At 59.8% G+C, this 25,668-nt stretch overlaps 3 protein-coding genes and 1 long non-coding RNA gene across 21 annotated transcripts; 2 read left to right on the forward strand and 2 right to left on the reverse strand.

Annotated features, from left to right (window-relative positions):
* Nucleotides 1-346: 346 nt before the first annotated feature.
* On the reverse strand, nucleotides 347-6,681 carry RGS19 (regulator of G protein signaling 19). 7 transcript variants are annotated; one of them, XM_078443832.1, is made up of 7 exons: nucleotides 6,387-6,510; nucleotides 5,801-5,930; nucleotides 3,263-3,360; nucleotides 2,973-3,094; nucleotides 1,561-1,635; nucleotides 1,243-1,477; nucleotides 347-1,153 (listed from the first exon to the last, which is right to left on the reverse strand). In XM_078443832.1, exons 3-7 carry the CDS (start codon nucleotides 3,290-3,292, stop codon nucleotides 962-964), a joined length of 654 nt encoding a protein of 217 aa, XP_078299958.1. In that variant the 5' UTR covers nucleotides 3,293-3,360; nucleotides 5,801-5,930; nucleotides 6,387-6,510; the 3' UTR covers nucleotides 347-961. The 7 variants fall into 7 exon arrangements, with proteins under 7 accessions (XP_078299958.1, XP_078299963.1, XP_078299959.1 ...); XM_078443837.1 differs by lacking the exon at nucleotides 3,263-3,360 and having other exon boundaries at nucleotides 6,387-6,681; XM_078443833.2 differs by lacking the exon at nucleotides 5,801-5,930 and having other exon boundaries at nucleotides 6,387-6,502.
* A 1,683-nt stretch (nucleotides 6,682-8,364) lies between these two features.
* On the reverse strand, nucleotides 8,365-12,066 carry LKAAEAR1 (LKAAEAR motif containing 1). Of its 6 annotated transcripts, none has more exons than XM_078443827.2 (5): nucleotides 11,847-11,988; nucleotides 11,269-11,373; nucleotides 10,703-11,104; nucleotides 10,393-10,515; nucleotides 8,365-8,668 (listed from the first exon to the last, which is right to left on the reverse strand). In XM_078443827.2, the coding sequence occupies exons 1-5, from the start codon at nucleotides 11,946-11,948 to the stop codon at nucleotides 8,564-8,566; spliced, it is 837 nt and encodes a 278-aa protein (XP_078299953.1). In that variant the 5' UTR covers nucleotides 11,949-11,988; the 3' UTR covers nucleotides 8,365-8,563. The 6 variants fall into 6 exon arrangements, with proteins under 6 accessions (XP_078299953.1, XP_078299951.2, XP_081651543.1 ...); XM_060624674.2 differs by lacking the exon at nucleotides 8,365-8,668 and adding an exon at nucleotides 10,196-10,294; XM_078443828.1 differs by lacking the exon at nucleotides 8,365-8,668 and adding an exon at nucleotides 10,196-10,310.
* On the forward strand, nucleotides 10,397-12,816 carry LOC144615849 (uncharacterized). Its single transcript, XR_013554458.1, has 2 exons — nucleotides 10,397-10,492; nucleotides 12,430-12,816. It is a non-coding gene; the product is annotated as an uncharacterized LOC144615849 (long non-coding RNA).
* Nucleotides 12,817-15,634: 2,818 nt separating this feature from the next.
* Nucleotides 15,635-24,854, forward strand: OPRL1 (opioid related nociceptin receptor 1). Of its 7 annotated transcripts, XM_060622778.3 has the most exons (6): nucleotides 15,655-16,703; nucleotides 16,970-17,036; nucleotides 17,548-17,810; nucleotides 18,316-18,580; nucleotides 23,323-23,678; nucleotides 23,775-24,854. In XM_060622778.3, exons 4-6 carry the CDS (start codon nucleotides 18,348-18,350, stop codon nucleotides 24,296-24,298), a joined length of 1,113 nt encoding a protein of 370 aa, XP_060478761.1. In that variant the 5' UTR covers nucleotides 15,655-16,703; nucleotides 16,970-17,036; nucleotides 17,548-17,810; nucleotides 18,316-18,347; the 3' UTR covers nucleotides 24,299-24,854. The 7 variants fall into 7 exon arrangements, with proteins under 7 accessions (XP_060478743.1, XP_060478761.1, XP_060478752.1 ...); XM_060622760.3 differs by lacking the exon at nucleotides 17,548-17,810 and having other exon boundaries at nucleotides 15,635-16,703; nucleotides 18,316-18,612; XM_060622769.3 differs by lacking the exon at nucleotides 15,655-16,703 and having other exon boundaries at nucleotides 16,710-17,036.
* The last annotated feature ends 814 nt before the right edge of the window (nucleotides 24,855-25,668 follow it).

Raw genomic sequence — 25,668 nt, forward strand, 5'->3', positions numbered from 1 at the left:
TGTGGGTCTCCAAGCCGTCCGTGATCGGCTGCTCCAATCCGATGGAGCGGATTGGGTGGACTCGGGGCCGGAGTCTCAGTTTCCTGGATCTGCTGCAGATGTGAAATGTTCTGCCTCCCAGAAATGTAGGGAACAGGTTGGCAAGCACGTGCCTTGCCCAACCCTAGCTTTGCGAGACGCTGTGGGGGTCGCCCTTGCCAGGGGGCATGGCACCGTCCCAAGGGCGAGGCTGAGCACAGCTGCCCACCGGGGCCAGGTGTCCTTGGAGCCCGCTGCTCCCTGCTCTGGGTTTGGGGCAATCCATTCTCTAATCTCCCACCCCCAAATGTGGAAAGAAAGGAGAGACTTTTGCTTTAAAAATATCTTCAATAAAAGATCCTATTTTGGATGGAGGAGGAATGGAGATAAATATGAAAACATCTTTTTCATTTTTTTTTTGATAAAATACAGTAAGGACATGTTTCCAGGTTTAAAATTAATGGAAATATAAAAAAGAAACTGGCTCCTGTTGCCTTGAGCCTAGTTCTGAGGTTCTGGGTCTGATCCGGGCGCAGACAGCTTGAATTAGAGGGTCTGTCTCCTCCCGTCACAACTAGACACACAGAGGCTTCTACTGCCCACCAAAGGCATTTCTCAAGGTCCCTGGCTGCTTGGGGAGGAGGCCTAAGTGAGGCCGGTGGGTCCACCAGACCCCGTGGGAGGTCTCCCTCTCCCCACGCAGGAGCCCCGTGGGGAGCTTTCTGGGGAGAGACTGCCTGCTGTCAAGAGGCCCTCTCGCCTCCCCTCAGCAGGACCTCCGGGTCCCAGGTCCCCGGGGGAGAGAGGGGCTCCTGTCTGGGACTGCCCTCAGGGGTGCCGGGCCCCGCTGGTGTGCCGGACATCCGCGGACGCACACTGGTGCCGGTAACCGAGTCTGTGCCCACCAGAGGGGTCCCACGTCTGTGCCGCTGTGGTGGGCAGCCTAGGCCTCGTTGGAGGACTGGGAGCTTCCCTGGAACAGCAGGGCACGGTAGGTGGGGGAGCTGAGGAAGCGCGGGTAGGAGTCCCGGTGCATGAGGGTGTAGATCTGCAGCTGCGCATCGTCGAATGTGTGCGCCGAAGGCTCCTGCATCTTCTTGTTAATGCCTTCCCGCACTCGGGAGTCCAGGCTCACCTGTGGGACAGGATGCCACCGTCAGGGGCTCAGGAGGCGCCCCCCCACCCCCGCCCCCGCCCCCAGCCCCGGTCCACAAGGCGGTGCACCTCCTTGGGGGACAGGATGGACACGTAGTCCTCATAGATGAGCCTGGCTTTCTCATCCACCACGTGCTGGTTGGCCTCGGCCTTGAGCTCCTCGCAGGCCAGCCAGAAGAGCATGTTCTCCTCGCTGTACTCGGTGCGCAGGAACTCCCGGAACACGCTTCGGCCCGCCGGGCTGTGCATCAGCTTGTCGAACGACTGCGCCCAGCTCCGCACCTCCTCCGGGCTTGGCGTGGCGCTGTGGGCATTCCCCGCCAGGCCAGGTCAGGCGCGCGCCCCCGCCCCCCGGACACGCGCGCGCGCACGGCTGGCCACACCTACCACGCCTCGCAGCTGGGGAGGGGCTGCAGCTTGTTCTCCCGGGAGGCCCGCCACGCTCGCCGCCGCTCTTCGTTCCTAACCGCAGAGGGAAAGGTGGCGCTGGCCTCCTTGGCACACGTGGTCTTGGCGCGCGCGCGCGCGCACACACACACACACAGATGTGTTCCACAGGCACGTGTGGCCTGGGGGCTCTCGGCCGGGTGTCAGCCCCCTGCAGGTAGGCAGCCCTGGCGTCTGCTCCCTTCACACCCTCCAGGGAAGGAGTGTCTGCACGGGCTGCCCTTCGCCCCTCCCTCCGGTCTCTCCCCTGGGGCCAAGGCAGTTTCACCGGTGCTGGGGAGACCTTTACCGTCTTGTAGCCTTTGGGACTTCACAGATTCCTGGTGTGCCCCTCCCTTCCTGGCCCGACCTCAGCCCCGACTCCTTTCTCCCAGAGGCCCCAGCTGATGCAGTAGGAAAGCCCCAGCCTGCAAGTGTGACTGCAGATTCTCCCCAGGGAGCCTTCTTCCCTCCCTTGGCTCCTCACTGCGTCAGTGCTGGCTCCCATATCCATGCCTCCAGCCAGATCTCTGTAGGGCCAGTGAAATGTCTACCGGACATCTCAAACCCAAACATCCAGACAGACCTGCCCTCTTCCCTTCCCCTGCCTGCTAGACCCCAAACTCTCCCTTGACCCCTGAAGCCCAATTGTCGGTGCGTCCTAATTCTTCATGGCCTCCCACCTCTGCCCTCAGGCTGCCCCTCTCCTCCCGCCTCGGGCCGGAATTGCTCACTGGTCAGCAGATCCCCCTTTGGGTCCACGGCGCTGGCCACTCAACAGCCACAAGCTGGAAGCCTGAATAGGACCAGGCCTCTGCAAGGCGTGAAAACTCCCAAGAGCTTCTCCACACTAGAGAAGCCCGTTAGCACGGGGAGGCCCCACAGCTGCCCTCTGGCATGGCCGCTCTGGAAGCCTGTCCCTGTCATCCCTGGGCCGAGTCTCTGCCCAGTGTCCCCCCGCCTAACAGTCTGTAGGACCTGCTTCTGTCTTGTTCTTCTGTAAGTGCCCAGGGCCAGCTTAGGCTGGATCACAGCGGCCTCATATAAGCATGTGCTGAGTAAGCGGACAAATGAGTGCGCACACATGTGGGTCGGCCAGGTGCCTGCACATGGACACACCCTCAGGCACACACCAGGCACGAAAGTCACACGTACAGAGGGGTCGGGGCAGCGGCGACGGGTCACCAGGGCCCAACAACCCCTGTAGAGAGCTATGGGCAGCAGAGGCGTCCTGCCTTCAGGTGACCCCTCAGAACCCATCCGAGGGGCCAGCGGCGGGACCCCGGGCCTTATGTCTGCTCAGCCCACCTTCCTTGCTCAGTCCCCTCCTGTATTACCCCCCCGCCCCCCCCCCCGCCCCCATCCCCACGTACCAGGAACAGCCGCAACAGCAACACCAGCACAAGCAGCAGGGGTTGCGGCTGGGGGCAGCCGGGGGGGCCGCGTCATGACTGGACATCGAGGGGGGCTGGTCTGCCTCCTCTGGCCCTATGTGCTGGCGAGATGGGGGCTTCCTCAGCTCCAGGCCAGAACCCAGGGCCCCGCACACACCTCTTCCCTGACTCCCCTCGGTGGTCGCCCTCCCGGCCTCCCAGGTGTTCAAGGGTCTCCCCCGCCCCCGATCCCACAAAGGGGGGCAGAGACAGGGGTGTAGGTGGTGCACCTGCTTCTCAGTCTCATGCGGGGTGGGCATGGGTGGGTGGTGGAGGCCGCCCCGGCTCCGTGGTGCTGGCTCCGGGACCCTCACCACAGCCTGAGAGTCTGAGAAGAGAGGTGGAGGTTCTCCCTGAGAACCTGAGACCACAGTCTCCACTGTCCCCTAGAAGGGGTCCTGAGAGTCTCTCCCTCCTTCCAGGAGCCCTGAGGGGAGCAGCGGCCCGCTTTAGACCACTCTGTTCAGGCTCCTACCTCTGCCCCCAGCCTACACCAGGGCTGTGAGCAGGGGCAGGGGCAGTGAGGGGGGGCCCCAGACGAGATCTCCACAGAAGGTTCCGGGACACCCCCATTTGCTCTGTCCCTGGGAAGCCGGAAGTCTGGGTTCCTCTTTCTTGGTTTCCGGCTCCTGGCCCCTCCCAAGGGGCTGGGGGCCCCCAAGAGTCTGGGGCTGTCAGGTTAACGCATAAGGGTAGCGGTCAGACATTCAGACCCCCTTCCTCAGCTCCCTCCGTTCTGGGTTTTCTGCAGGAGGACTGCTCCCCACTAGGAGTCCAGATTTGCCAGGTGGCCCCGGGGGGGGTTCCAACATGTCTGCAGCTGACTAGGCCTCCAGCGTGAAGGATCTGACTGGGGCAGGATTTTCTGAGGGTGTGGGAATGCAGCGGGGCAAGGGTGAGGAGGGCCTGGGGGCCTGTGGCTCCTTGGTCCTGGGCGCTGCCCCGGGCACCCCAACCCTAGCTGGCACCTTACCACACCCAGGGTCTCCTGGCCTCCCTTCCTCCTCCCCTGCCAGGCTGCCGAAGGCAACCGGGCCTGGTGTGCCGGTGGGGGAGGGGAGCGGGGGGGACAGCAATGGGCTGGGCTGTCAGAGATGCGGGGTCCCTGGAGGGGGTGAGGGCCAGCCTCCATCTCGGCGTCCACACCCGTGTTTCATGGGGAGGGCGCGCAGGGGGCACTGGGCACCAAAGCCTCAAGTCAGGGTTAGGAGTCTGATCCCCCCACCCCCACCCCAGGGGAGGCCAACCATAGATCCCAGCATCCATGCCAGGGTGGCCCATCAGTGCCCTTGGGGAGCAGTCTTAGATGCCTTTCCACCACTGCATTTGCCTGTGTCCTTCTTGGCCTAGGTGAGGACCCCCAGGGCCTGGGGTGCTCCCCTGCACAGCTGACAAGGGCCCCCCTGAGCCGTCCAGTCCCACCCCCACACCCCCATCTTGGTGGCCAGGAGCCTCATGACTTGCTTTCACTTTATTTTCTCTTTTAACTACCATCCTCCCTGCTGCCCCCCTCCCTCAGCTTGTGGTCTTTTTTTTCCTTGTTTGGCCCATCTTGGGGTCTCCCAGGGTAGGGGGAGGCGGACGCTCTAGGGTAGGCATCACAGCAGAATCAGGTCAGGCAGCTCTGGGAACAGAGACGCTAGGACTGCATGTGAGCGGCGATCTGAGGCGGCAGTGCCCGAGGTAGGCACTGCTTAGGGCCCCCTTTCCTCCCGGGTGCGGGGATGCCGAGGCCCTGCCCTGCCCCAGAACTAGGGTAAAGTCTAGGGTCCCACAGACTCCCAGCGAGCAGATGGGGAAGCAGCAGCCTCACAGCTTGCCTTTCCCTCAGGGGTCAAGCTTCTAGGGAAGGGAAGGGAAGAAGGGAAGGGAAGGGAAGGGGTGTGGCAACTTCTGAGGTCTGGTAGCCAGGCAGAAAACTGCTCTTCCTCCTCTGCGCCCCCACCCACCGTGAGTGGGGGCAGGGCTCTGTCCCCACTCCACTCCCTAGCACCCGAAGGCTTGGCTCTGAATTGGAGGAGGGGCCCTGTCCGAGGGTGCAGGCCCACGTGCTAGGGGCTCTGAGGCTGGAGGCTGACTTTGGGGTCAATGTCTTCTCTCCTAGCTGCAGGCCTGGGCCTGGCTCCCTGCACCTTCCTGAGGCTAACTGGGGCCACCTGTTTCCCCCCCCCCCTCCGCTCCCCCCCCCCCCCCCCCGAGGTCACATAAGGCCTGAACTAGGGTCCCTGCCCCTCCCTCATCCTGGCATTTTGCTGGCATTTCCCAGCCCCTTAGGCTCTGGCCCCCAAGTCTGGGATGGGAGGGGCTGGACAGGCAGCAAGCCTGGCCTCTGGGGACAGAGAGGCTCCCTTGGGAGCGGCTGCTACTCTGCTCCACAGAAGGAAAAAGAACGTCCCCGAGCCCGCCCAGTCCAAAAAAAGAATAAGAAAATGTGACAATCCCAGAAAAAAATGCCATAACCTTTGGGAGGAGGGTGGACAAAGGGGCTCCATTCCCTGCTTCTGATGGCACTCAGCACCTTTCCTAGGCTACCCCCGTTCAGCTGGTGGGGGAGCCCCTGCCTGGCTCCTCCAAGGCTGGCCAGGTCTTCCTAAGCCTGGTGACCCTTGCCCCCACTGCAGAGGTGGGGGCGACCCATTTCTCTTTCTCTTCCTCTCTCTGCTGGCAAGGTCTGGCCCGGTAGAGCTTGTCTCCTTCAGGGGCCCCTTCCTCCAGGCTCTGACGCCCCCACCCCTACCTCAAGGAACTCGCCATGGCGCCCCACTCACCATCGACCCAAAGGCGAGGTGGGGGCGGGAGAGGCCAGGTTCCCTCTGGGCCCCACCCTGGCTGCCGAAGGGGCGTGCACTGCAGCAGCCGGGACTCAAGTCAGACGGCAGGAGGTACTCCTGCGGCGTTCTGGAGGGAGGCCGGCGCCGGGAGCCCCAGATCAGCTGGGGCCGGGGGCGCAGTGCCTCCCCTGCGCCTCGCAGGGTGAGTGGCTGCCAGATCCAAGGGGGCAGGGGTGGGGACGGACAGGGTGTCCCGCCTCGGCCCCTCCCCAACAGGCTGGGCGGGGGGCGGGAGACGCGGAAACCTGGGTTCTTCCGGCCCCCCCCCCCCCCTTTGAGCAATCACTTCCCCAGGCTTTGAGCTGCAGAAAAAGGGGAACCGGTTTGCAGCGCCCCCTCCCCCACGCGCGGGGAACTGGCTCCCGTCCCGCCGCGGCCCAGGGTCCACGTGGACCCCGCGGCTGGAGTCCGTGGGGGTGCGGATCGGGGTGCCGGGTCCTGAGGCTCCCGCCCGGGACGGCCCCCGGGCCCCAGGTCGGGAGGGGCAGGGCCGCCGTCCTCGGCGCCGCGCGCGCGCACTCACCGGCCGCGCTCCCGAGCCGCTCGCGCCGCCGCCGCCGGCCCGCGCGCCCCGAGGTCCGGCCCGATAGTCGGGGAGGGGGCGCAGGGTGCAGTGCGCAGGCGCCTCGGCTGCACTTCCCCAAAGCGCGGGGCCGGGACTTCCTCGCGCGGGGAGGCGCCCGGCCCGCCCTGCCAGGCGCGCCCCGCCCCGCGCTCGGCTGGCCTTGCTCCCCACCCGCCCCCTCCCCACGTCCCGTTAGATTCGGCGGGGCACCCAGGTGCCCACCGTCGCTGAGGGTGGCCCGTGGAGACGAGGTGCTAATGATGGGGCCTCTGGACACAGGGCGGCCTGAGCTGGCACTGCAGTAGATGGGGGTGTGGTCGTGTCCTCCACTCTGTTCAGGGGGGCCAGTCCAGCTTTGCCATTCTTGTGGGTGCCCCTGAGACTCTGGTCCAGTGCCTGGGCACAAGAGCCCTTAAGACCCTGCGGTCCTATATGCTCCTTGCCAGGCTGGAAAGGACTGTATAGTGGTTCCTCCAGGCCCAGGCCTGGCCTCCCTGCGACTATGTGCTGTGGCCTGTAAAGTGGGGTTAAGAGCTCATCGGCACAGGGTTCTAGGGGCCTTCCCAAGAAAGGGGGCGTCCTGTTCCCCGGTGCTGGTGGATACTGGCGGTATGGGTTCCTACATCTGGAGTCACCAAATGTTCCTGTCTGTGGGGCCTGAGTCTTTTCCAACCCCTCCAGTTGCCCTGAGATGTCCTCAAGCTTAAAGCCACACCCTCCCTGTTGCAACGAATGCCCTGTCCCTTCTCTTTGGCTGACTCTCCTGATATTTTATGCTCTGTTACAGCTGTCAGTTAAATTTCTTATCCTGGCATGCTTTGGGCCAGTGCCAGAGCAGCCCTGACGCTGCTCTGGAAATGGGCTGCAGAGTGTCTGCGTCCCCCTGGCCTTGGACCATGTGCATCTCCTGTCCCCAGTGCAGGGACTCAGCTTGGTCAGTTCCTGATGCCCGGGTCCCGCTCACAAAATGCCTTCCAATTGCACAAGCCGATATGCACACGCTTTTCAGAACTCTTCTTCAAGATGTAAAGGGAAGTGGAGATTTTGTATGTGCTCTTCATTCGGCGATCATCTGGGTGCTCCCTGTGCGCCAGGCAGTGGCACCTAACAGTAAGTCAGATAGGCCAGCCCTGGAGCAGACAAGAAACAGACTGGCAGACTGGGTGAGAGGTGAGGAGGGCTAAGGAGAGCCATACAGCCGAGGAGGGGGGTGTCCTTCAGCAAAGGACGGTGTTGGCAGGACAGCAGTGCAGGGGCCTGGGAGAGTGGGGGCCGCGCTGGAGGAGAGGGTGGCACAAGGTCAGGGAGGCGAGAGGGGCCCTGGAGGCTGGGGTGCCTCTTGACGCTGTGTGCCCAGAGGCCTCGGCCGGCATGGCCACAGAGCTAGCTGGCTGACGGGCTGGCCAGGGGAGGCCAGAGGCCAGAAGCTTCTTATTTAACCTAGGTAACAGTCCTGAGAGGTAGGTCCTACAAGGACAGGTCAGCACCTGGTCAGTGTCACACAGCCACACCGATCCCACAGTGTTTGGTGTGGAGTGTCCACCCACCTCCTGAGAGATGTGTGGGGCAGCTGACCAAGTGTGGGGTCACACGCTTCTCCCTGCACTCATGCCACTCTACACCGTCTCTGCCCTCCCGGCCCTCCATACACTGTACCTCCTCTGGCCACTTGGCTGTGCACTCTTTTCCCCTTGCCCTGGCCTTTCTGGGTCTCCTGCACCTCCTCCGGTGAGCCTGTCTCAACAGAGAGTGCCCCATATTCCATGGGAGGGATCCAGATGGGCTGGGAAGGAACTGGTTCAAAGCCATGCAGCAGATAATGGTGGATATGGGACTTGAACCCAGCACTCGCTGTCCAGAGCATGAGCAGGATCCCAGCTCCAGGACCAACCTGATCCCTTACAGTCCCCAGGACATTGAGTCCTGGCCCACATGCTGCACTCTCCCATAGCAGAAGCCTCTTCTGGGCCCGGCAGAGATGTCCTCAGCCACTTTCCCTGGATTCCTCTGCAGAGCTAGGGCCCCTTCCCTGGTGCAGCGACCCCCCCCACCCCCCACCCCCCGCCCCGTGCCAGCTCGATGCAGAGCTACCTGTGAGGCCACCCTCTTGCTGGTCTTCTCAGGGCTTTGTGTGTCTATCTTGTGCCTCTGTCCTCTTGTGTTTGCCTGATGCAGAGTGACCATACCCTTATGGGGCACTCACTGTGTTCACTCACAGCCCGGTGAGACCCTCCAGATCTCTATTTTAAAGATAAAGAAATGGAGACTCAGACAAGTGACGAAATGAAATACGTGTTTACCAAGCAGAGGAAATCATCCTAGGTGATCAGCACATCCCCAAGGGACAGGATGCTTTGGTCCATATCACAAGGGGGCTTGGCCAGGGGAGTCAGGGCTGGCTGTCAGCCTCCTCGTTCGTGTCCGGGTGTAAGTGGCCACCACTCCTGGACAGAGATCTCTGTCCTCAGCCCAAGCCACCTTCTCTTCCCCTGTTTCTCCTTCCCCCTCTCTGCCTAAAGATCAGCCCCCACCCACAGCTGCCACACACAGCCCTCCCCTCCCTCCCAGAGCTGCCACAGAAGCCAGCTTCCACACACAGTTCTGGGCTTGGATCAAGGCCAGGGCAGCAACAGCCTAGAATGGGTGAAGGGTCAGGTGCAGGGGGAGAAGGGCTTGCTGAGGGCTCAGAGGGCCCGCATCCCCATGAGGCTAGGTCCCCGTCCTGAGCCGGGTCAGGGAGGGGCACTGACCACCACTGAGCAGGAGTCCTTGTTGGACCCTGCTCTGACCTCTGCGGGTAAAGCATGACCCGCCCCCCCCCCCCCCCCCCCCCCCAGGATCAGTTCTTTGCTGTGGGCCCACTCAGCGGGAGGCCCACTCAGACATGACCTGTCTGAAATCTTTCAGCCTCCACCTCTGGAGCCCGCTAGGGACCAGGAGGGAAGAAAAAGGAAAGGTGGCCAAGTTCCAGGCTCTACAAAGAGCTTGTGTCTGGAGAAGAGTAAGCTCTCTAAGGGGAGACATATCCAGAAACTTGGGAGACTCTTCAGAGTCCAGAGGGTTTGCAGGAAGTGGGTTTGTCAGAATGGGACACGGGGGGAGGGGGGGGTTCCTTCCCGTATGCGCGCGCCTGTGTGTGTGTGTGTGTGTGTGTGTGTGTGTGCGCGCGCGCGCGCGCGCGGCGTAAGGGGGATCGAGCAGAACTGAAGAGGTCATTCAGGATGGTAAGGTGGTTTTCTGTGGGGTAGTGCAGGCCTCCCTGAGGGGGTCTCCCCTTCCCCAGTCTCCGTCCTCTGGAGGACCTCCTGGGCACGGCTGGTTCCAAAGACCACCTTTGGCTTGTGCAGTCACTCTCCCTGCCCAGAAGGCCACCCTCCTCTCTGATCCCTGATGGGAATGACCTCCAACCCGGGGTCCCACTTGGGCCCCACTTTCTCCCTGAGGTTGCTCTTATTCTGGAGGTGTGACCGTTGCCCATCAGATTCTTACTCCTGTCCCCTCAGACTGGGGGCTCTCACAGACTTGCAGGGCACCAGGTTGCCGGATGGGGACAGCCCCAGGGCTTGAGGGATCATCAGTGTCCTCTGCTGATCTGACGCCTGGCCACTTGCACACTTCTACTTTGTTGGAGGGGCCCCACTCTGTGTCTCCCGATGTCTGTGACATCGGACGCAGAGAAGGCGGCATCCACACCCGCCCCCCCCCCCCCCCCCCCGCCTCCCTCCCCGGGGAACCTGGAGAGAGGGGGCTTAATGACCAGGCGGCGCTTGAACCGTGAGAACTTTATGTGGAAGGGTGGGGCCGCGTCAACGTGGGAAGACGCTGCCGTCAACTTTCTCCTCCAGGATGGTCTCCACGCGCCGCCTCTGTGGGCGAGAGCGGCTGGGGCCAGGTGTGCGGGGACGCGGGCCGGGATGCACCCCCCCCCCCCCCGCGCTCCACCCCCTCCCGGGCTTGTGGGCACCTCTTGACGATCCAGGGGGTCCGGGATCCGCGTGGGCTTCAGCTGCGGCGGTAGGAACAGCTCCAGCCGGATGGCGGCGCGCGCGGACTTCTGCTGCCAGGTGAGGAGCGAGATCTCCTCCGCCTGCGGGTCGCGGGGCGGGGGTTCGGGTCTCCAAGCCTCCGCGATGTTTTGCCCTAGCTCCGCCCGCCGCCTCCTGCAGGGCGCCCCCCACCCCCACCCCTTTCCTCGGGGCACACGGGCTGGTGTCCCCTCCCCGCCCCGCAACCCTCTCGCCTGCGCGCCCCTTCCTTCCGGCCCCGAGCCTCACCCGCATGCGGATGTAGCGCAGCCGCAAGGCGCGGATTCGTCCCCGGGCCTCGGCTGCCTTGAGGACGCCGAGGAGCCGGTCCTGGCGCACGCCGGGCGGCTCCGGTGACTGCGTCCACGCACGCGGGTCGGGCATACGGCTCCCCAGCTCCACTGACTCGCGCGGGAAGATAGAGGCGGCCGCGCCCGCGTCCTCAAGCTGGTCACCGAAGAGCAGGTGGCGGTGACGCTGCGCGGGGCTCATGGCCGCCAGCTCCTCCAGCGTCAGGGCCCACCCTGGCTTGGGGGGCTGCGCCGCGGGCGCCCCCCGGGCGCGTTCCTCAAGGGACCCCTTTCCGGTTCGCTCCCGCGGGCCCCGGAGCCCGGCCTCCTTCTCTGCTGGCGACTGCATGCTCGACCCGCTCTGCCGAGGGAAGAGTGAGTCCCACTGGCACCGGCCCGGCCCCCCCCCACCCCCCACCCCGTGCGCTCCCAGTTCTGGCCCTTCTAGATTCCCCGCAGCTGGCCTTAGGTCCTGCGTCTGCAGACTCAGCACCTCTGCGCAGGCCTAGCACCCGTCCTCCTTACCCCTGCTGTCAACCAGACATTTCTGATCCGCTGAGTTTCAGGAAATTCCCTTCCTGCCCACCGGCTGGTTCTCTGTCCACTGAGAAAATGCGGAGACCTGGGGCCCTACCCAGGGTAGAGAACATGTTAAGCTTGGCAGGCCCTTCCCCACAATTCTGGGACCCTCAGTGTGCCCCAGTCCCCCATGTCTGTGGTTGACGGTCAGTCGGCAAACCCCCAGTCTCCCCCCCGCTCCCGCACTGCAACCCCGGGAGGGGGGGGGGGGCGGGTTGCTCTACTCGGCCTTAGTGTTAGGGGCTGGAGATGAGAGTCGGTGGGCTTCCGTTTTGCCCTGGGCAGAGGACTCATGTCCTTCTGGGAGGTGTGTGTCTGTGGGAGGCCGAAAGCAACTTGGACAGTTGCTGCCCTGGACGTGTTTGGGGGGAACCCTGTCTTCCTAGCCTGTCCCCTGCTGGGTCTAGATGAAAGCAGAGCCCACGGAGGTGATAGGGCGGGGAGGGCCCACGAGAGAGGAGAGGGGAACGCCCAGGGGGCCTGGTTCAGCCCTGCAGGACTTCTTCCTTCCGAGCCCACAGCACCTCAGGCCCCGGACCCTGGGCCAGGTTCTGGCCCACTGTGGGCCGCAGGCACAGCCACACAACACGGCATTTGCCGGAGGCCATCACCCTCCCCCAACTCATTCTTGCTACATTGGTCGAGGGGCCGGCTCTTGTCCCCCATCCGTACACCCCATACTTTCCGCCTTCCGGGGTCTGAGCCTCCAACTGAGCCCTGACTCTCCTGGACTTGTTGACGCGGTTGCCTGGCAACCGGGAGTCCCGCCCTCCCCCTGCACGGCGGGGGCGGGCCTGCCCCTGGGGAGGGAGGGGCACCGGCAGAGTCAGCATCCAGGTGCTTGGAGGGCGCCCACATCCGACGGGCGAAATCCCTGCAGCAGACCCGAGGAGGTGACCGCCAGTTTTTCCAGCCCGGGTGCCCTTTCTTTCCTTTCTGGGAGCCCCAAACGTACTCTTCTGGGAGCTGTGGTCCCAGCTTCCAGGCTGGAGAAGTCTTTGGGGAGTGGCTTTGGGGGCAGAGGGCGTAGCAATGAGACCTTCCTGTCTGATACGCGTTCTCCGCTGCTGGACCCAAAAGGCCTCTCACCGCCACTGTCGTTCACAGGGAAGGGAAACTGGGGCAGAGCTCAGGAGGACACCTACCCTCTTCCAGGTCAAGTTTGGAGTCTCAGGGGTCCCGCAAGACCGGAGCCAGGTTTTCCCGAACTCTAAATTTCTGGGTCCTGGGTCCTATATTTCTGTAATGTATTTGTTAGTGTCATCATATTTCATAACTAACTCACTTCTCAATTTATTAATTCTATAACTCATGCATGCACTCATCAGTTTATTCTAGAATTCATTAATTGAGGGGCCCCTGGGTGGCTCAGTGGGTTAAGCATCTGACTTCACTCACAGTTGGTGAGTTTGAGCCCTGCATGGGGCTCTCTGCTGTCAGCACAGAGCCCACTTCGGATCCTCAGTCCCTGCTCTCTCTCTCTCTCTCTCTCTCTCTCAAAAAATAAATAAAAACATTAAAAAAAAAACCCTTTAGAACTCATTAATTCATGTGCTGGTGCTACATTAGGCCAAAATTGTTGCATTAAGTCCACAATTCGTTATGGTGCATGCACAACTCTCCCCTTCATTCACGGTTGTGTGCCAAGGATGATGATGCCTTTTTGGGGGTTCAGGACCTGCAGCCCTGAGGTGGGAACTGTCCTGGGGATGGGGTCTCAGCTGAGACCTGGCCTTTGTGCACGAGGGTGTTGACGGTTCACCTTGTTTTTGGGAGCTTCCTCTGGCTTCCTGGTGAAAGGGTAAACTATGACTTTGTGCCCCTGTACATCAGAGCCTGCACCAGCCCCAAGCTCCATGGAATGACTGTCCATCCTTCTGGCCCCCAAGGCTTTGCACAAGCTGTTCCTGGGGTGCTGCCCCTTCCTGCCCAGCACGTGCCTTTGGGGTGTGGTCTGGGCCTTGGGATTCAGCACCAGCCTTGGGGCTTGTTGAAGACACAGGCCTCTGGGATCCAGAAGCAGCAACGGCTTAGGGAGTCTGACGTAGCAGGCCACTTCCTCCAGGCAGTCCTCCCGGATACCCACAGTCAGGCAGGGGCTGCCTCAGGTTCAACTCTGTGCTCCCACCCTGGTGAGTGCTGTGAGACGGGGATCTTGGCTCTCCTCTCAGCTTCCCAGGTCTGGGCCAGGAGCATTCGCAGAAGGGGAGTTACTTGCTGGCTTCTGGCAGTGGAGGGGGGTTTATGGGGCCAGTGGGAGCTGCTCTCCTGCAAGAAGGGACTTGTAACTTTCCCTCTGTTTTTGTAGGACTGAAAACCTTTGATACCCCTCCTCCCTAATCCTTGGAGGGCTTGGTGCCTACACAGCTCATATTCCTGAAAGCAGCTTCTTCGGGCTCCTCCTCTGCACGCCCTGCAGTTTCCTGGGGAGGGGGGCGGGAAGGGGGGGTGGGACGGGGATCTCCAAGTGTCTAGGGCCCAGTAGCTGTGCGAGGCCACCAGGTAGGTGTCTCCCACCTATTTCTGTGCCCAGGACTCGTCTGTTTTTCAAGGGCTGATGGGAATGCTGGGATCTAAAAGCATTTTGACTGCTGCCAAAGCCTGAGAATAAAACTCCAAAAAAAATTAAGACACTTGTGAAGTGACTACAAAATTTAACATTATATTGAAAATGTACAGGTCAATTCTTTTGTTGCCATATATAAATATTATAAAGTTAAAATCACACAAAGTAATTTATTATGATGAAACTCACAACCGATAAAATCCTTCCATTTTGGTTTTTTCTTAGGGGCACCTGGGTGGCTCAGTAGGTTAAGCATCTGACTCTTGATCTTGGCTCAGGTCATGATCTCACAGTTTGAGGGTTCGAGTCCCACACTATCAGCGTGGAGCCTGCTTGGGATCCTCTCTCTCTCTCTCTCTCTCTCTGTCCCTCCCCTGCTTGTGCTCGTGTGCACATGCACGTTCTTTCTCTTTTAAAAAAATGGATGAATAAACTAAAAAAAAATGTCCTTGGAGGTGTCTGGGTGGCTCACTGGGTGGCTCAGTCTAAGCATCAGACTCTTGACTTCGGGTCAGGTCATGATCTCTGGGTTTGTGGGATTGAGCCCCGCGACGGGCTCCCCACTGAGCGTGGAACCTGTTTGAGATTCTCCTTCTCTCTCTGCTCCTTCCCTGCTTGGGTGTGCACTTTCTCAAAATAAATAAATAGATAAACTTGAAAGAAAGAGTCCTTTCACTTTTAATTTAATTTTTTTTAGGATTTATTTATTTTTGAGAGAGTATAAATGGGGAAGGGGCAGAAAGGGGCAGAAGATCTGAGGCAGGCTCTGTGCTGACAGCAGTGAGCCCTGCATGGGGCCTGAACTCACAAACCTTGAGACCTGATCTGAGCCAAAGTCTGATGCTCAACCAACTGAGCCACCCAGGAACCTGGGTCTTTCACTTAAAAAAAAAAAATTTTTTTTAACGTTTGTTCAGTTTTGAGAACAGACAGAGACAGTGCATGAGCAGGGAAGGGGCAGAGAGAGAGACAGAATCCGAAGCAGGCTCCAGGCTCTGAGCTGTCAGCACAGAGCTCGACGCGGGGCTCGAACTCACCAACCGTGAGATCGTGACCTGAACCAAAGTCGGATGCTCAACTGCTCCACCGACTGAGCCCCCCAGGTGCCCGGAGGGTCTTTCGCTTTTTAACAGCACAAATGACCTGGGAACTGAATTCCCCGAGGGCAGCTGTTCCCTGTTAGGCTCTGGTGACTTTGCTTGGATTCCTGTGCCGCGCCCAGGGGTAGCAAAGCACCCAGAGATGGACGGAAGCAGACGGCGAGCCTGCCCGAGGCCACGAGTAGCGGCGTTTCCCGGCTGTGACTCACTGGGCAAGAGTGAGGTGCATTCGCCCCACTTTGTGGGTGGAAATCTCTCTGGGACCAGGTCCTGCCACAAATTCCCATGACTCCTGAGTGCAGCCCAGGCAGCTACAACCATAATTTGTGGACATGCGTTCTGTGCCGTCATTCACGTAAGCCGCATGCCTTGGGCTGTCCCTGGTGCCCCTGTGTGTTTTGTTTTGCCTGCATATGATGTGAGTTTGAGTTGTCCTGCTTTAAAATTTTTTTTTTTAACGTTTATTTATTTTTGAGACAGAGACAGAGCATGAATGGGGGAGGGTCAGAGAGAGAGGGAGACACAGAATCTGAAACAGGCTCCAGGCTCCGAGTGGTCAGCACAGAGCCCGATGCGGGGCTTGAACTCACGGACCGCGAGATCATGACCTGAGCTGAAGTCAGACGCTTAACCGACTGAGCCACCCAGGCTCCCGTGAGTTGTCCTGCTTTGATACCAATGCTGTCTCACATAACGTGTCCCCTGCTGTCCCATGTGTGACACATGTGTTCTGTGTCTTACCCTGGCTGTGCAGGGGCTATTTCCTCGGTGCTGCCAGCTCCCTTTGTGGGAGCCCTTTAGGGTCCAAGGCTGGGCCGCTGTCACACCCAGGGAGTACAGTCAGCATTCCAGCCTGACCCCCCACGGGCCAGGTGACCAAGCCTGACCTTCGGCTGAGACCATCCCTGTGAGGGGCCAGGTATCTGCTTCCAGCCGTCCTTAGCGCTGGGTCCATTGGGTGCACTCTCACGGGATACCTTTCCAGGCCAGCCTCATGGCCCTCCCTTCCCCTAGTCTGTGCCGGAGCTGGGAGGCAGCTGGAGGCCGTTATGAAACGAGCTCTGCGGGCCGGTGAGCAGGCAGGTGGGCGCAGGCAGCGGGGGCAGGAGGGGCTGGGATTGGCTGCTCAGACCTCGGTCAGCCCGGCTGGGGGAGGCTGCGGGAGGCCAAGCCTGGCCTCCTTGGGTTCCTGCCCCTGCTGGGCTCCCGAGGTCAGCAGGATCATACTTCAAGCTTCACCTGGAGAGTGTGGTGCTCGTGTGTGGCCCCTGGGTGTCTGAAGGCCTTGATCTGTGTGTCCACCTGTTCTGTCCTGTCTGCTCATGTGCCTTGAGTGCACGTTGGCGTGGGTTCACGTGTGTGTGGTCCGTGTGTTTGTGCCTGCGGGTGTCTGTGCATTTCTGAGCATGAGCTTGTGTTTGTGTGTTCACTCGTGTGCCTGTTTGGGCATCTTTGTGTGTGTGCATGCAGGCACGTGAGCCTGTGTCCTGAGTGTCCCCGTGGGTGTGCCCCATGTCTCCACACGTGTCCCTGAGTCAGCCGCAGTGAAGATGCAGAGATAAGCCCTGGGGGACAGCTTAGGATGCTGAGTCCTGGGGCATCTGCCTGCCCTGTCCTCTCTGATTTGCCAGGTATCCTAGCGACGCTGCTGCCAGTCGCCTAGCAACCAGGTCCCCATCCTTGGAGACGGATGCTCCAAGCAGGGTCTGGGCTATGTGAGTAGAGCCTGTGCAGGAAGAATGACCCCATGATTGCAAGGCTGGTAGCTGATCTGAGAGATCTCCCACACGACATGTGACCCCAGGGCTGGGAAGGAGGCAGCCCCACTGGAGCCCTTTGGCTGCGTCGGTGTGGGGGCCCAGGCTGTGACGGAATGATGCTCAGATGTTGCCCTGGGACCCTGCTGTGGCGAGACGCCCTTGGGGTGTCTCAAAGCTGCAGGTGGATCTGGGTTTGAACCCTGTCTCTGCTACTTCGACAGGTGACTTCACACCTCTGAGGCTTAATGCTCCTGTCTGCATGAAGGTGATGCTGATGACAATGAGCCGGTATGATGGGGACGGATGAGCTCGCGTTCATGATGGACGTGCGGGGCACACAGCAGGGACACAGGGTCCACAGTAGAGTCTAGGCGTCTTGTTGTCTACAAGGCTCTGATCCGCTTGGGGCTGGCTGGGCGGGGGCACTGTGTATCCACCTACCTACCTATTGGCCTGCTGTGCCTCAGTTCCCCCGGAGCCCAGCTGAGGGTGCTGTTCTGGGCACAGAGTGCAGACCGAGGCTGGTCTGAGCCTGTCCGAGGCAGTGTCTCTGTGTGTGAGACAAGCCCCCATGTCTGTGTCCCAGTCTGTGTGTGCACCTACCTGTGTCTCCATCCCGTGTGTCCACTCTGTCTCTGTCCCGTGTCTCTGTGTCTGTCCCCCGTGCCCGTCCCCGAGTCCCCGTGCGTCCTTGTGTGTATGTCTGTGCCCCGGCTCAGTTCCTGTGTCCGTGTGTCGGAGCCCGTCTGTCATTCATCTCTAAGTGTGTGTCCTGGTCCTTTGGTCTCTCCCCATCCAGTGTGGGGCCTGGTGACCCCCGCCTTCCCTGCGGCCCCCTCCTCCACCCCGCGTGGCCCCTCCCCCTCTGGAGCAGCAGTCTCCTCCCCATCCCCCAGCTCCGCGCTAGGCTGCTGCGTCTGGTCTGGCAGCTACAGGGAAGGAGCAGCCGCCTGCCGCAGCCCTGTCCAGATCCGGCGCTGAGGGCCGTGGGAGCCCAGCCCTGCTCTGCCAGCGCTGACGGTTAGCATCCCCACAGTCTTGGCTCCCACGGAGGTTGCTAAGGTAAGGCCTAAGCTGCTGGGGGCCGGGTGTGGACAGACTGCAGCTCTCAGGCAGGACTGGGGAGGGGTGGGAGGGAGCTGAGTGCTCGATCAGCCTCGGTCCTGTGCTGCAGGTGTTTCTGGGTATGTCTCTGACCCTCTTGTGCCTGTGCGTGCACGAGGTCAGCTTTGGACACCTCTGTGTGTGATGTGTGCACACGGGTGGCCGTGTGTCCATGAGTCCCTGTGGGTGGACACATGTCCCGGAGTGTAACTACATCCACACGCCCCATGTGGGAGTCTACAGGTCTGACGAGACTTACATGCCTCTCTGCGTGTTCCCATCTGTGCATACGTGTCTGCTTGCCTCCATTGTTTCTGTGTGTGGATGTATGCCTCTGCGTCTGTGGCTGCCTGTGTGTATGTGTGGGGGGTCCACGTGCCTGTTGGGCCACACACACTGTGCTCGGAGGCCTCAGCCGGGTGGGTGTTGGGTGCTGTGCTCATGTGTCCCTGTCCTCTCCTAGGTACCAGGTTGCTTTGCACGCAGGGAGGTGGCATGGAGTCCCTCTTCCCTGCCCCATTTTGGGAGGTCCTCTACGGCAGCCACCTGCAGGGCAACCTGTCCCTCCTGAGCCCCAACCACAGCCTGCTGCCCCCCAACCTGCTGCTCAATGCCAGCCACGGCGCCTTCCTGCCCCTTGGGCTCAAGGTCACCATCGTAGGGCTTTACCTGGCCGTCTGCATTGGGGGACTGCTGGGAAATTGCCTCGTCATGTATGTCATCCTAAGGTAGGCTGGGGACCTGCCAAGGTTCCCTACTGGTGAGTCCCACGTTACTGCAGAGGGGAAACTGAGGCAGGGGGCTGTTTTGGGTGGGCCTGGCAGGTGGGGGGTTCCCACTTTTCCCATTCCATTTCTGGTCATCCTGTCAGGCAGGAGCAGGGTCAGGGTCAGTCCTGAGGTCCCGGATGCTCCGAGTCCTCAGGGTTGGGGCACCTGACTAGGGGGAGAGGGAGAGGAAAGGATCAGCCCTGCTCACCCCCGTCCTGATGAGGGCAGAGGGTGCATCCGTGCCCCAGACGGACTGTCACTCTGACTCCTGGCAGATAACGCTCCCTGACCTGAGCTGCGGGCCAGCTTCCTGGCTGAGCCGCGGCGTGAGGCTCTCCTGGACCTCACCGTGCCCCTAAGAGGCAGCTCTCGCCGGCCGGTTCCGGGGCCCGTGCCGGGGCAGGTGCCGAAGCCCTTGCCTTCAGCTCCAGCGTCGTGTTCGCTGCTGCCGTCTGGGCTGACTCCGGCATGTTTGTGCTCCGAATGGGAAAGCCCCTGTGGCCAAGAGGGGTGGCCGGGAGTGGGGTCGGGGTCCATCGTAGGGGAACAGTGTGGGGATGGTGTGGGGCGACAGCGTGAGGACGTGCGCATGTGTGTGTGTTCACGTGTGCTCACATGCCCGAGCGTGTACACAAGGCATGCGCGCACACAAAAGGTGAATGCACACGTGCAGGAGTGCACACAAGTGTGAGCCACACACATACATGTGTGCCTGTGTACACGTATGTGTGGGAGTGGGTGCACACGAGTCAGTGTGCCATACGTGTGCGTGCACGCGTGTGTGGTTTAAAGCGGGGTAGGCATGCACAGCGTATACACACGAGTGTGTGTGTGCACATACGAAGGCATGAGTGTGTGTACATGCACGGTTAGGGTTGTCCGTGCATGTGAACAGGTCCATGTATGTGAGCGTGTGCACGTGTCAACACTGGCGTGTGCACGTATGCGAGTGTGCGCACGTATGTGTGCGAGGTGCATGGTGCACGTGCTCACACCGGGGCCAGGAAGAGCAGCTGGCTGTGCCCAGTGCTGGACCCCGCGGCACTGGACTCACACACGTGCCCCTCTGTGGCTGGAGGGTGGGTTGTGGGTGACAAGTGCAGCAACCTGGGGTGGTCTTTGTCTTCTTAAGTCTTACTTATTTTGAGAGAGAGAGAGAGACAGACAGAGAGGAAGAGAGAATCCCAAGCAGGCCCTGGGCTATCGGCGCAGAGCCCGACCCAGGGCTCGAACTCACAAACTGTGAGATCACGACCTGAGCCGAAGTTGGAGGCTTCACCGACTGGGCCACCCGGGCGCCCCGGGGTGGTCTTATTCACTCTTGCTGTCGTCACTTCTCTGTGTGTCTCGTCCGCACTGTGGCATCAGGACTCTCAGAGCCACATCCTGATTAGAGCAGACAGGGAAGGTTGTCTTGCCCACAGCAGTCCCCAGAGACACTGGTGTGTGGGGCCTGGTCCGAGTATTAGCACAGTGTATTCTGAGCCTGTGGACTGGGGTGGACTGCCTCTGCAGTCCCGGACCCCGGCTCCAAGTCCTGCTCTTTAAAAAAAAATTTTTTTTAACGTGTATTCATCTTTGAGAGACAGAGAGAGACAGAGCGTGAGAGGGGGAGGGGCAGAGAGAGAGGGAGACACAGAATCGGAAGCAGGCTCCGGGCTCCGAGCTGTCGGCACAGAGCCCGACGCGGGGCTCGAACTCACGAACCTCGAGATTATGACCTGAGCCGAAATCCGACACTCAACCAGCTGAGCCACCCAGGCACCCCAAGTCCTGCTTTTTTAAAAGATACTTTATTTTTAGAGCAGTTTTAGATTCACAGCAAGATTGAGAGGAAGGTACAGTGATTGCCCATATGCCTCTGCCCCCCAACATGCATGGTCTCCCCAGTTAGCAACATCTCCGCCAGACTAGTACATTTTATAACGAGTTACAACTCAGTTTTACAATTGAACCTACGTTAACACATCATAATCACCCAAAGCCCATAGTTTACATTATGGTTCACTCTTGGTGTTGTACATCCTGTGGGTTTTGACATGTATCTACTATCATAATATTACACAGAACAGTTTCACTGCCCTAAAAATCTTCTGTGCTCTGCCTGTTCATCCCTCCACACCCCACAACCCCTGGAAACCACTGATATTTTTATTGTCTCCATAGTTTTGCCTTTTCTAGAGCGTTACGTAGCTGGGGTCATACAGCGTGTAGCCTTCTCATACTGGCTTCTTTCACTGAGGAATATGCACTTAAGTTCTTCCAGATCTTTTCATGTCTTTTTATCACTGAATCATATTCCATTTTCTGGATGGACCACGGTTTACGAATCCATCACCTGCTGAAGGGCATCTTGGTCACTTCCAAGTTTTGGCAATTGTGAAAAAAACTGCTATAAACATCTGTGTGCAGGTTTTTACGCAGATACAAGTTTTCAACAACTTTGGGTAAATATCAAGGCGTGTGATTGCTGGATCGTATGGTAAGAGTATGTTTAGTTTTGTAAGAGACCAACGAACTGTCTCCCAAAGTGGCTGCACCGTTTGGCATGCCCGCCGGCAACGAAAGAGAGCTCCCGCCGCCCCACACCCTCACCGGCGTGTGGTGTCAGTGTTCTGGAAATTGCTCGTTCTAAGAGGTGTGTAGCAGTATCTCGTTGCTGTTTTCACTGGTGAGGTGTCTGTTAAAGTCTTTGTCTGTTTTCTTATTGTCGAGTTTTAAGCCGCCTTGTGTATTCTGGACAGCAGCCTGTATCAAATGCATCTCTGGCAAATCTTTCCTCCTGTCTGTGGCTCGTCTTCTAGTTCTCTTGATCCTCTCTGCTTTTCTGCCAGCTCTTTTCAAGGCCACTTAGATCCTCTGAGCCTAAGGGTCCTCTTGCATAGAGTGGGGATCAAAATAGCATTTTTGAAATTAAAAAATATTTTAATGTTTATTTATTTTTGAGGGAGAGAGAATGTCAGAGCATGAGCAGGGGAGGGGCGGAGAGAGAGGGAGACACAGAATCCGAAGCGGGCTCCAGGCTTGAGCTGCCAGCACAGAGCCCGATGCGGGGCTCGAACCCACACACCGCGAGTTTATGACCTGAGCCGAAGTCGGACGCTCAACCGACTGAGCCACCCAGGCGCCCCTAGTCATTTTTTTTTTTTTTTTTTTTGAGAGACAGAGACAGAGCGTGAGTGAGAGAAGGGCAGAGAGAGAGGGAGACACAGAATCCGAAGCAGGCTCCAGGCTCTGAGATGTCAGCACAGAGCCTGACGCGGGGCTCGAACTCACGGACCGTGAGATCACGACCTGAGCTGAAGTCGGACGCTTAACTGACTGAGTCACCCAGGCGCCCGCATCTTTGAAATTTAAATGAGATAAAATCCATGTGAGAGCTTGGCTCAGGTGTCTGCCGCTGTGGGCATTGTTGCTGTTATTTGGTCATAATTGAGGTCTGTTTGTGCTTCTTTCTAATCCTTCTCTGAGAGGCAGAACCGAACCCAGATTCCCTTATGGAAGCTTAGTTTACAGGGAACATTGGTGTTCCTGGTGACGGCAACATCTTTGGTGTTGTGCGACCACCACCACCACGATCACCACCACCTTAATTAGCACCACTGCCACAACAGTCACCATCATCACCACCATCACCAGAATTCTCTCCACCACCATCCCCACCACAATCACCACCTCCATCGCCACCATCATAACATTGATTCATTCAACAAGCATTTATTTGCTATTTATTATTTTTTGATAGTTTTTAAAGTTGATTGATCTATTCTGAAAGAGACACAGACAGTACGAGTAGGGGAGGGGCAGAGAGAGAGGAGAGAGTCTCAAGCAGTCTCTGCACGGCCAGCGCAGGCTTGATGCGGGGCTTGAACCCATGAAGCCATGAGATCATGACCTGAGCCCAAACCAAGAGTTGGATGCTTAACCAACTGAGCCACCCAGGCACCCCTATTTATTATTTTTTAAAATATATATTTACTTTTGAGGGACAGAGACAGAGAGAGGGAGGGAGAGAGAACGAGTGGGGGAGGGGCAGAGAGAGGGGGACAGAGGGTCCCAAACAGGCTCTGTGCTGACAGCCTGATGTGGGGCTCAGACTCATGAACCACGAGATCGTGACCTGAGCCAGTCGGGCACTTAAGTGACTGAGCCACCTAGGTGCCCCACTCGACAGGTGTTTATTCCGTAACTATAAGGTCCCCAAGGCTGTGTCCCTTGGATACAGCCAGGTCTTGTTAGCACACCTCCCATTTCTGGTGCCGTTTCCTGTCTCTATGGCCGGACCACAACATGGGTCGGAAGGCCTCTGACGTGCTGTTACAGACTCTGGAGCCCTCAGGAACCTCTGGTGTGTCTAGGGCCAACATCGTAGTCCGTGGACTGTCTTCAGGAAGACTTGGAAGGCAGGGAGGGGGACTGGTCCTTTTTCTGAAGATTCCTGTCCCCTTGCTCCCACGTGGAGTCACAGGGGTGCTCTGCTGCCTGACATCCCAGCCTTCCCAAAGCGGACCGGTTTTGGGGTTCGGAAGCCTTCTGTGTGTGCCAGAAGCACAGTTTTGTGCCCCAAGTCCCTTGTGCCGGGCCGGGGGGCCTGCCTTCCAACAGGGGTCTCGGGGCGGGTGCTCCTGGTGGCGGCAACAAGAAAGGCCCCCAGCCAGAGGGACTGGGCCAGGTCTTCCCTCCCCCTGTGCTCTCCGCAGGCACACCAAGATGAAGACAGCCACCAACATTTACATCTTTAACCTGGCTCTGGCGGACACTTTGGTGCTGCTGACGCTGCCCTTCCAGGGCACAGATGTCCTCCTGGGCTTCTGGCCATTTGGAAATGCCCTGTGCAAGACAGTCATTGCCATCGACTATTACAACATGTTTACCAGCACCTTCACGCTGACCGCCATGAGCGTGGACCGCTATGTGGCCATCTGCCACCCCATCCGCGCTCTCGATGTCCGGACGTCCAGCAAGGCCCAGGCCGTCAACGTGGCCATCTGGGCTCTGGCGTCTGTCGTGGGTGTTCCTGTCGCCATCATGGGCTCGGCGCAGGTCGAGGACGAAGGTCAGTGGGTGGCCCCCCTCCCCCGTGCTGTCGTCCTCTGGCCCCAGAGGGCCCCGTGCCGGCTCGCTCACCCTGACCCTGTGTTTCTCCCTGCAGAGATTGAGTGTCTCGTGGAGATCCCCGCCCCACAGGACTACTGGGGCCCCGTGTTTGCCATCGGCATCTTCCTCTTCTCCTTCATCATCCCCGTGCTCATCATCTCCATCTGCTACAGCCTCATGATCCGGCGGCTGCGTGGCGTCCGCCTGCTGTCCGGCTCCCGGGAGAAGGACCGGAACTTGAGGCGCATCACGCGGCTGGTGCTGGTGGTGGTGGCGGTGTTCGTGGGCTGCTGGACGCCCGTCCAGGTCTTCGTGCTGGTCCAAGGGCTGGGCGTTCAGCCGGGCAGTGAGACCGCAGTGGCCATTCTGCGTTTCTGCACAGCCCTTGGCTACGTCAACAGCTGCCTCAACCCCATCCTCTACGCTTTCTTGGACGAGAATTTCAAGGCCTGCTTCCGAAAGTTCTGCTGTGCTCCTGCCCTGCGCCGGGAGATGCAGGTGTCTGACCGTGTGCGCAGCATTGCCAAGGATGTGGCCCTCGCCTGCAAGACCTCCGAGACAGTACCACGGCCCGCATGACTAGGCGTGGACCTGCCCATGGTGCCTGTCAGCCCACAGAGCCCGTCCACACCCAACACGGAGCTCACCCAGGTCACTGCTCTCTAGGCTGACGGCAACCTGAGCCCTGAGCGTCGCCGGACTCACAGACTTCACCGTGGCTTCAGAGGGCCCGGTGACATCATGGGACAGGTCAGACTACAGCTGCCCTCCTGGTTCAGGGTGGAGAGGGGACGCGAGGACCCAGCGGTGAGCGTGCGTGACCAGAGCGCACGCCAACTCTCCTACGCTCCTCGGGACCCTTCTGGCCTCTGCCCCGCCGCACCCTGTGCGCTCTTGGCGTGCACACACCTGGAGGCGTAACAGCAGCGTGCCCACCCCGTGCCCCTGTGCGGCGTGCCGTCTGCGTGGAGCGCTGCCCCGTCTCCTTGGGCTTGGAACTGACTGGAGGGCTGGCAAGGCGTCCGCGGGCAGCGGGGCTTGGAGCCGCTGGCACGGACTTGCCTGTGCCTCAGCTGCTCCCCTTCTCGTCCTCCACCTGCCTCTCAGAGGCTTTTCCCTCCAGAAGCGCCAAGAACTGTCAGCCTCAGATGTGCTGCCCGCGCGTGCGGAGGCGGCTCAGAAGGCCTGTGGGCTGCTTGATCACCTCAGGCCGCTGTTTCTTTTTTAAAATGTCTTCTTTAAAAATTGTGTTTCTCTTTTTAGAGAGAGAGAGAGAGAGGACACAAGGGGGGGAGAGGGGCAGAGGGGGAGAAAGAGAATCCCAAGCAGGCTCAGTGCAGAGCCCGACGTGGGGCTCAATCCCACGACCCCCGGACCATGACCCGAGCTGAAATCAAGAGTCGGATGCTCAACTAACTGAACCACCCAGGTGCCCCCACTCTGTCATTACTGAAACAGCCCTGTGTTCCTGGTCTTGGCTGCTTGGTGCTGGGGAGGGCTCTGCCATGCTCCGTCTGGGGGTCCGTGTGTCCTCCCCGGCTCTCTTGAAATCAGAGGTCAGCAGCTATGCAGCCGGCGGGACCCTGCGCCGTGTTTGGATCCTGGTGGCCGTGGAAGAGGAGTGGCAGTGGGGATGGGGTCTTCTTTGCGGCCCCCCCCCCCCCCAAGTGACTGATTCCTGCTTCATTTACAAGCCTCCCAGTGTCTGTGGGGCAGGTCTGAGCTTCCTGCTGCCGGGACTTACCCTACCTGGGGCCACATCGGGATGGCTTCACATGCAGAGCTGGTGTAAGGGGTGGGGCTCGACAGGGCCTGCTTGAGCCAAGTGTGAGGACTGTCCAGCTGTGGAAACACTGGAGGGGAGGGTGTCTCCCTGCTGTTGTCACCAGAGAAGCACCCTCCCTGGTCTGCAGATGTAACTGTGGTTTGGTGACTTTGCAAACACTCTT

Source organism: Panthera onca, chromosome A3 (assembly GCF_046562875.1).
Source record: "Panthera onca isolate mPanOnc1 chromosome A3, mPanOnc1 haplotype 2, whole genome shotgun sequence".
NCBI classification, from domain to species: Eukaryota; Metazoa; Chordata; class Mammalia; order Carnivora; family Felidae; genus Panthera; species Panthera onca.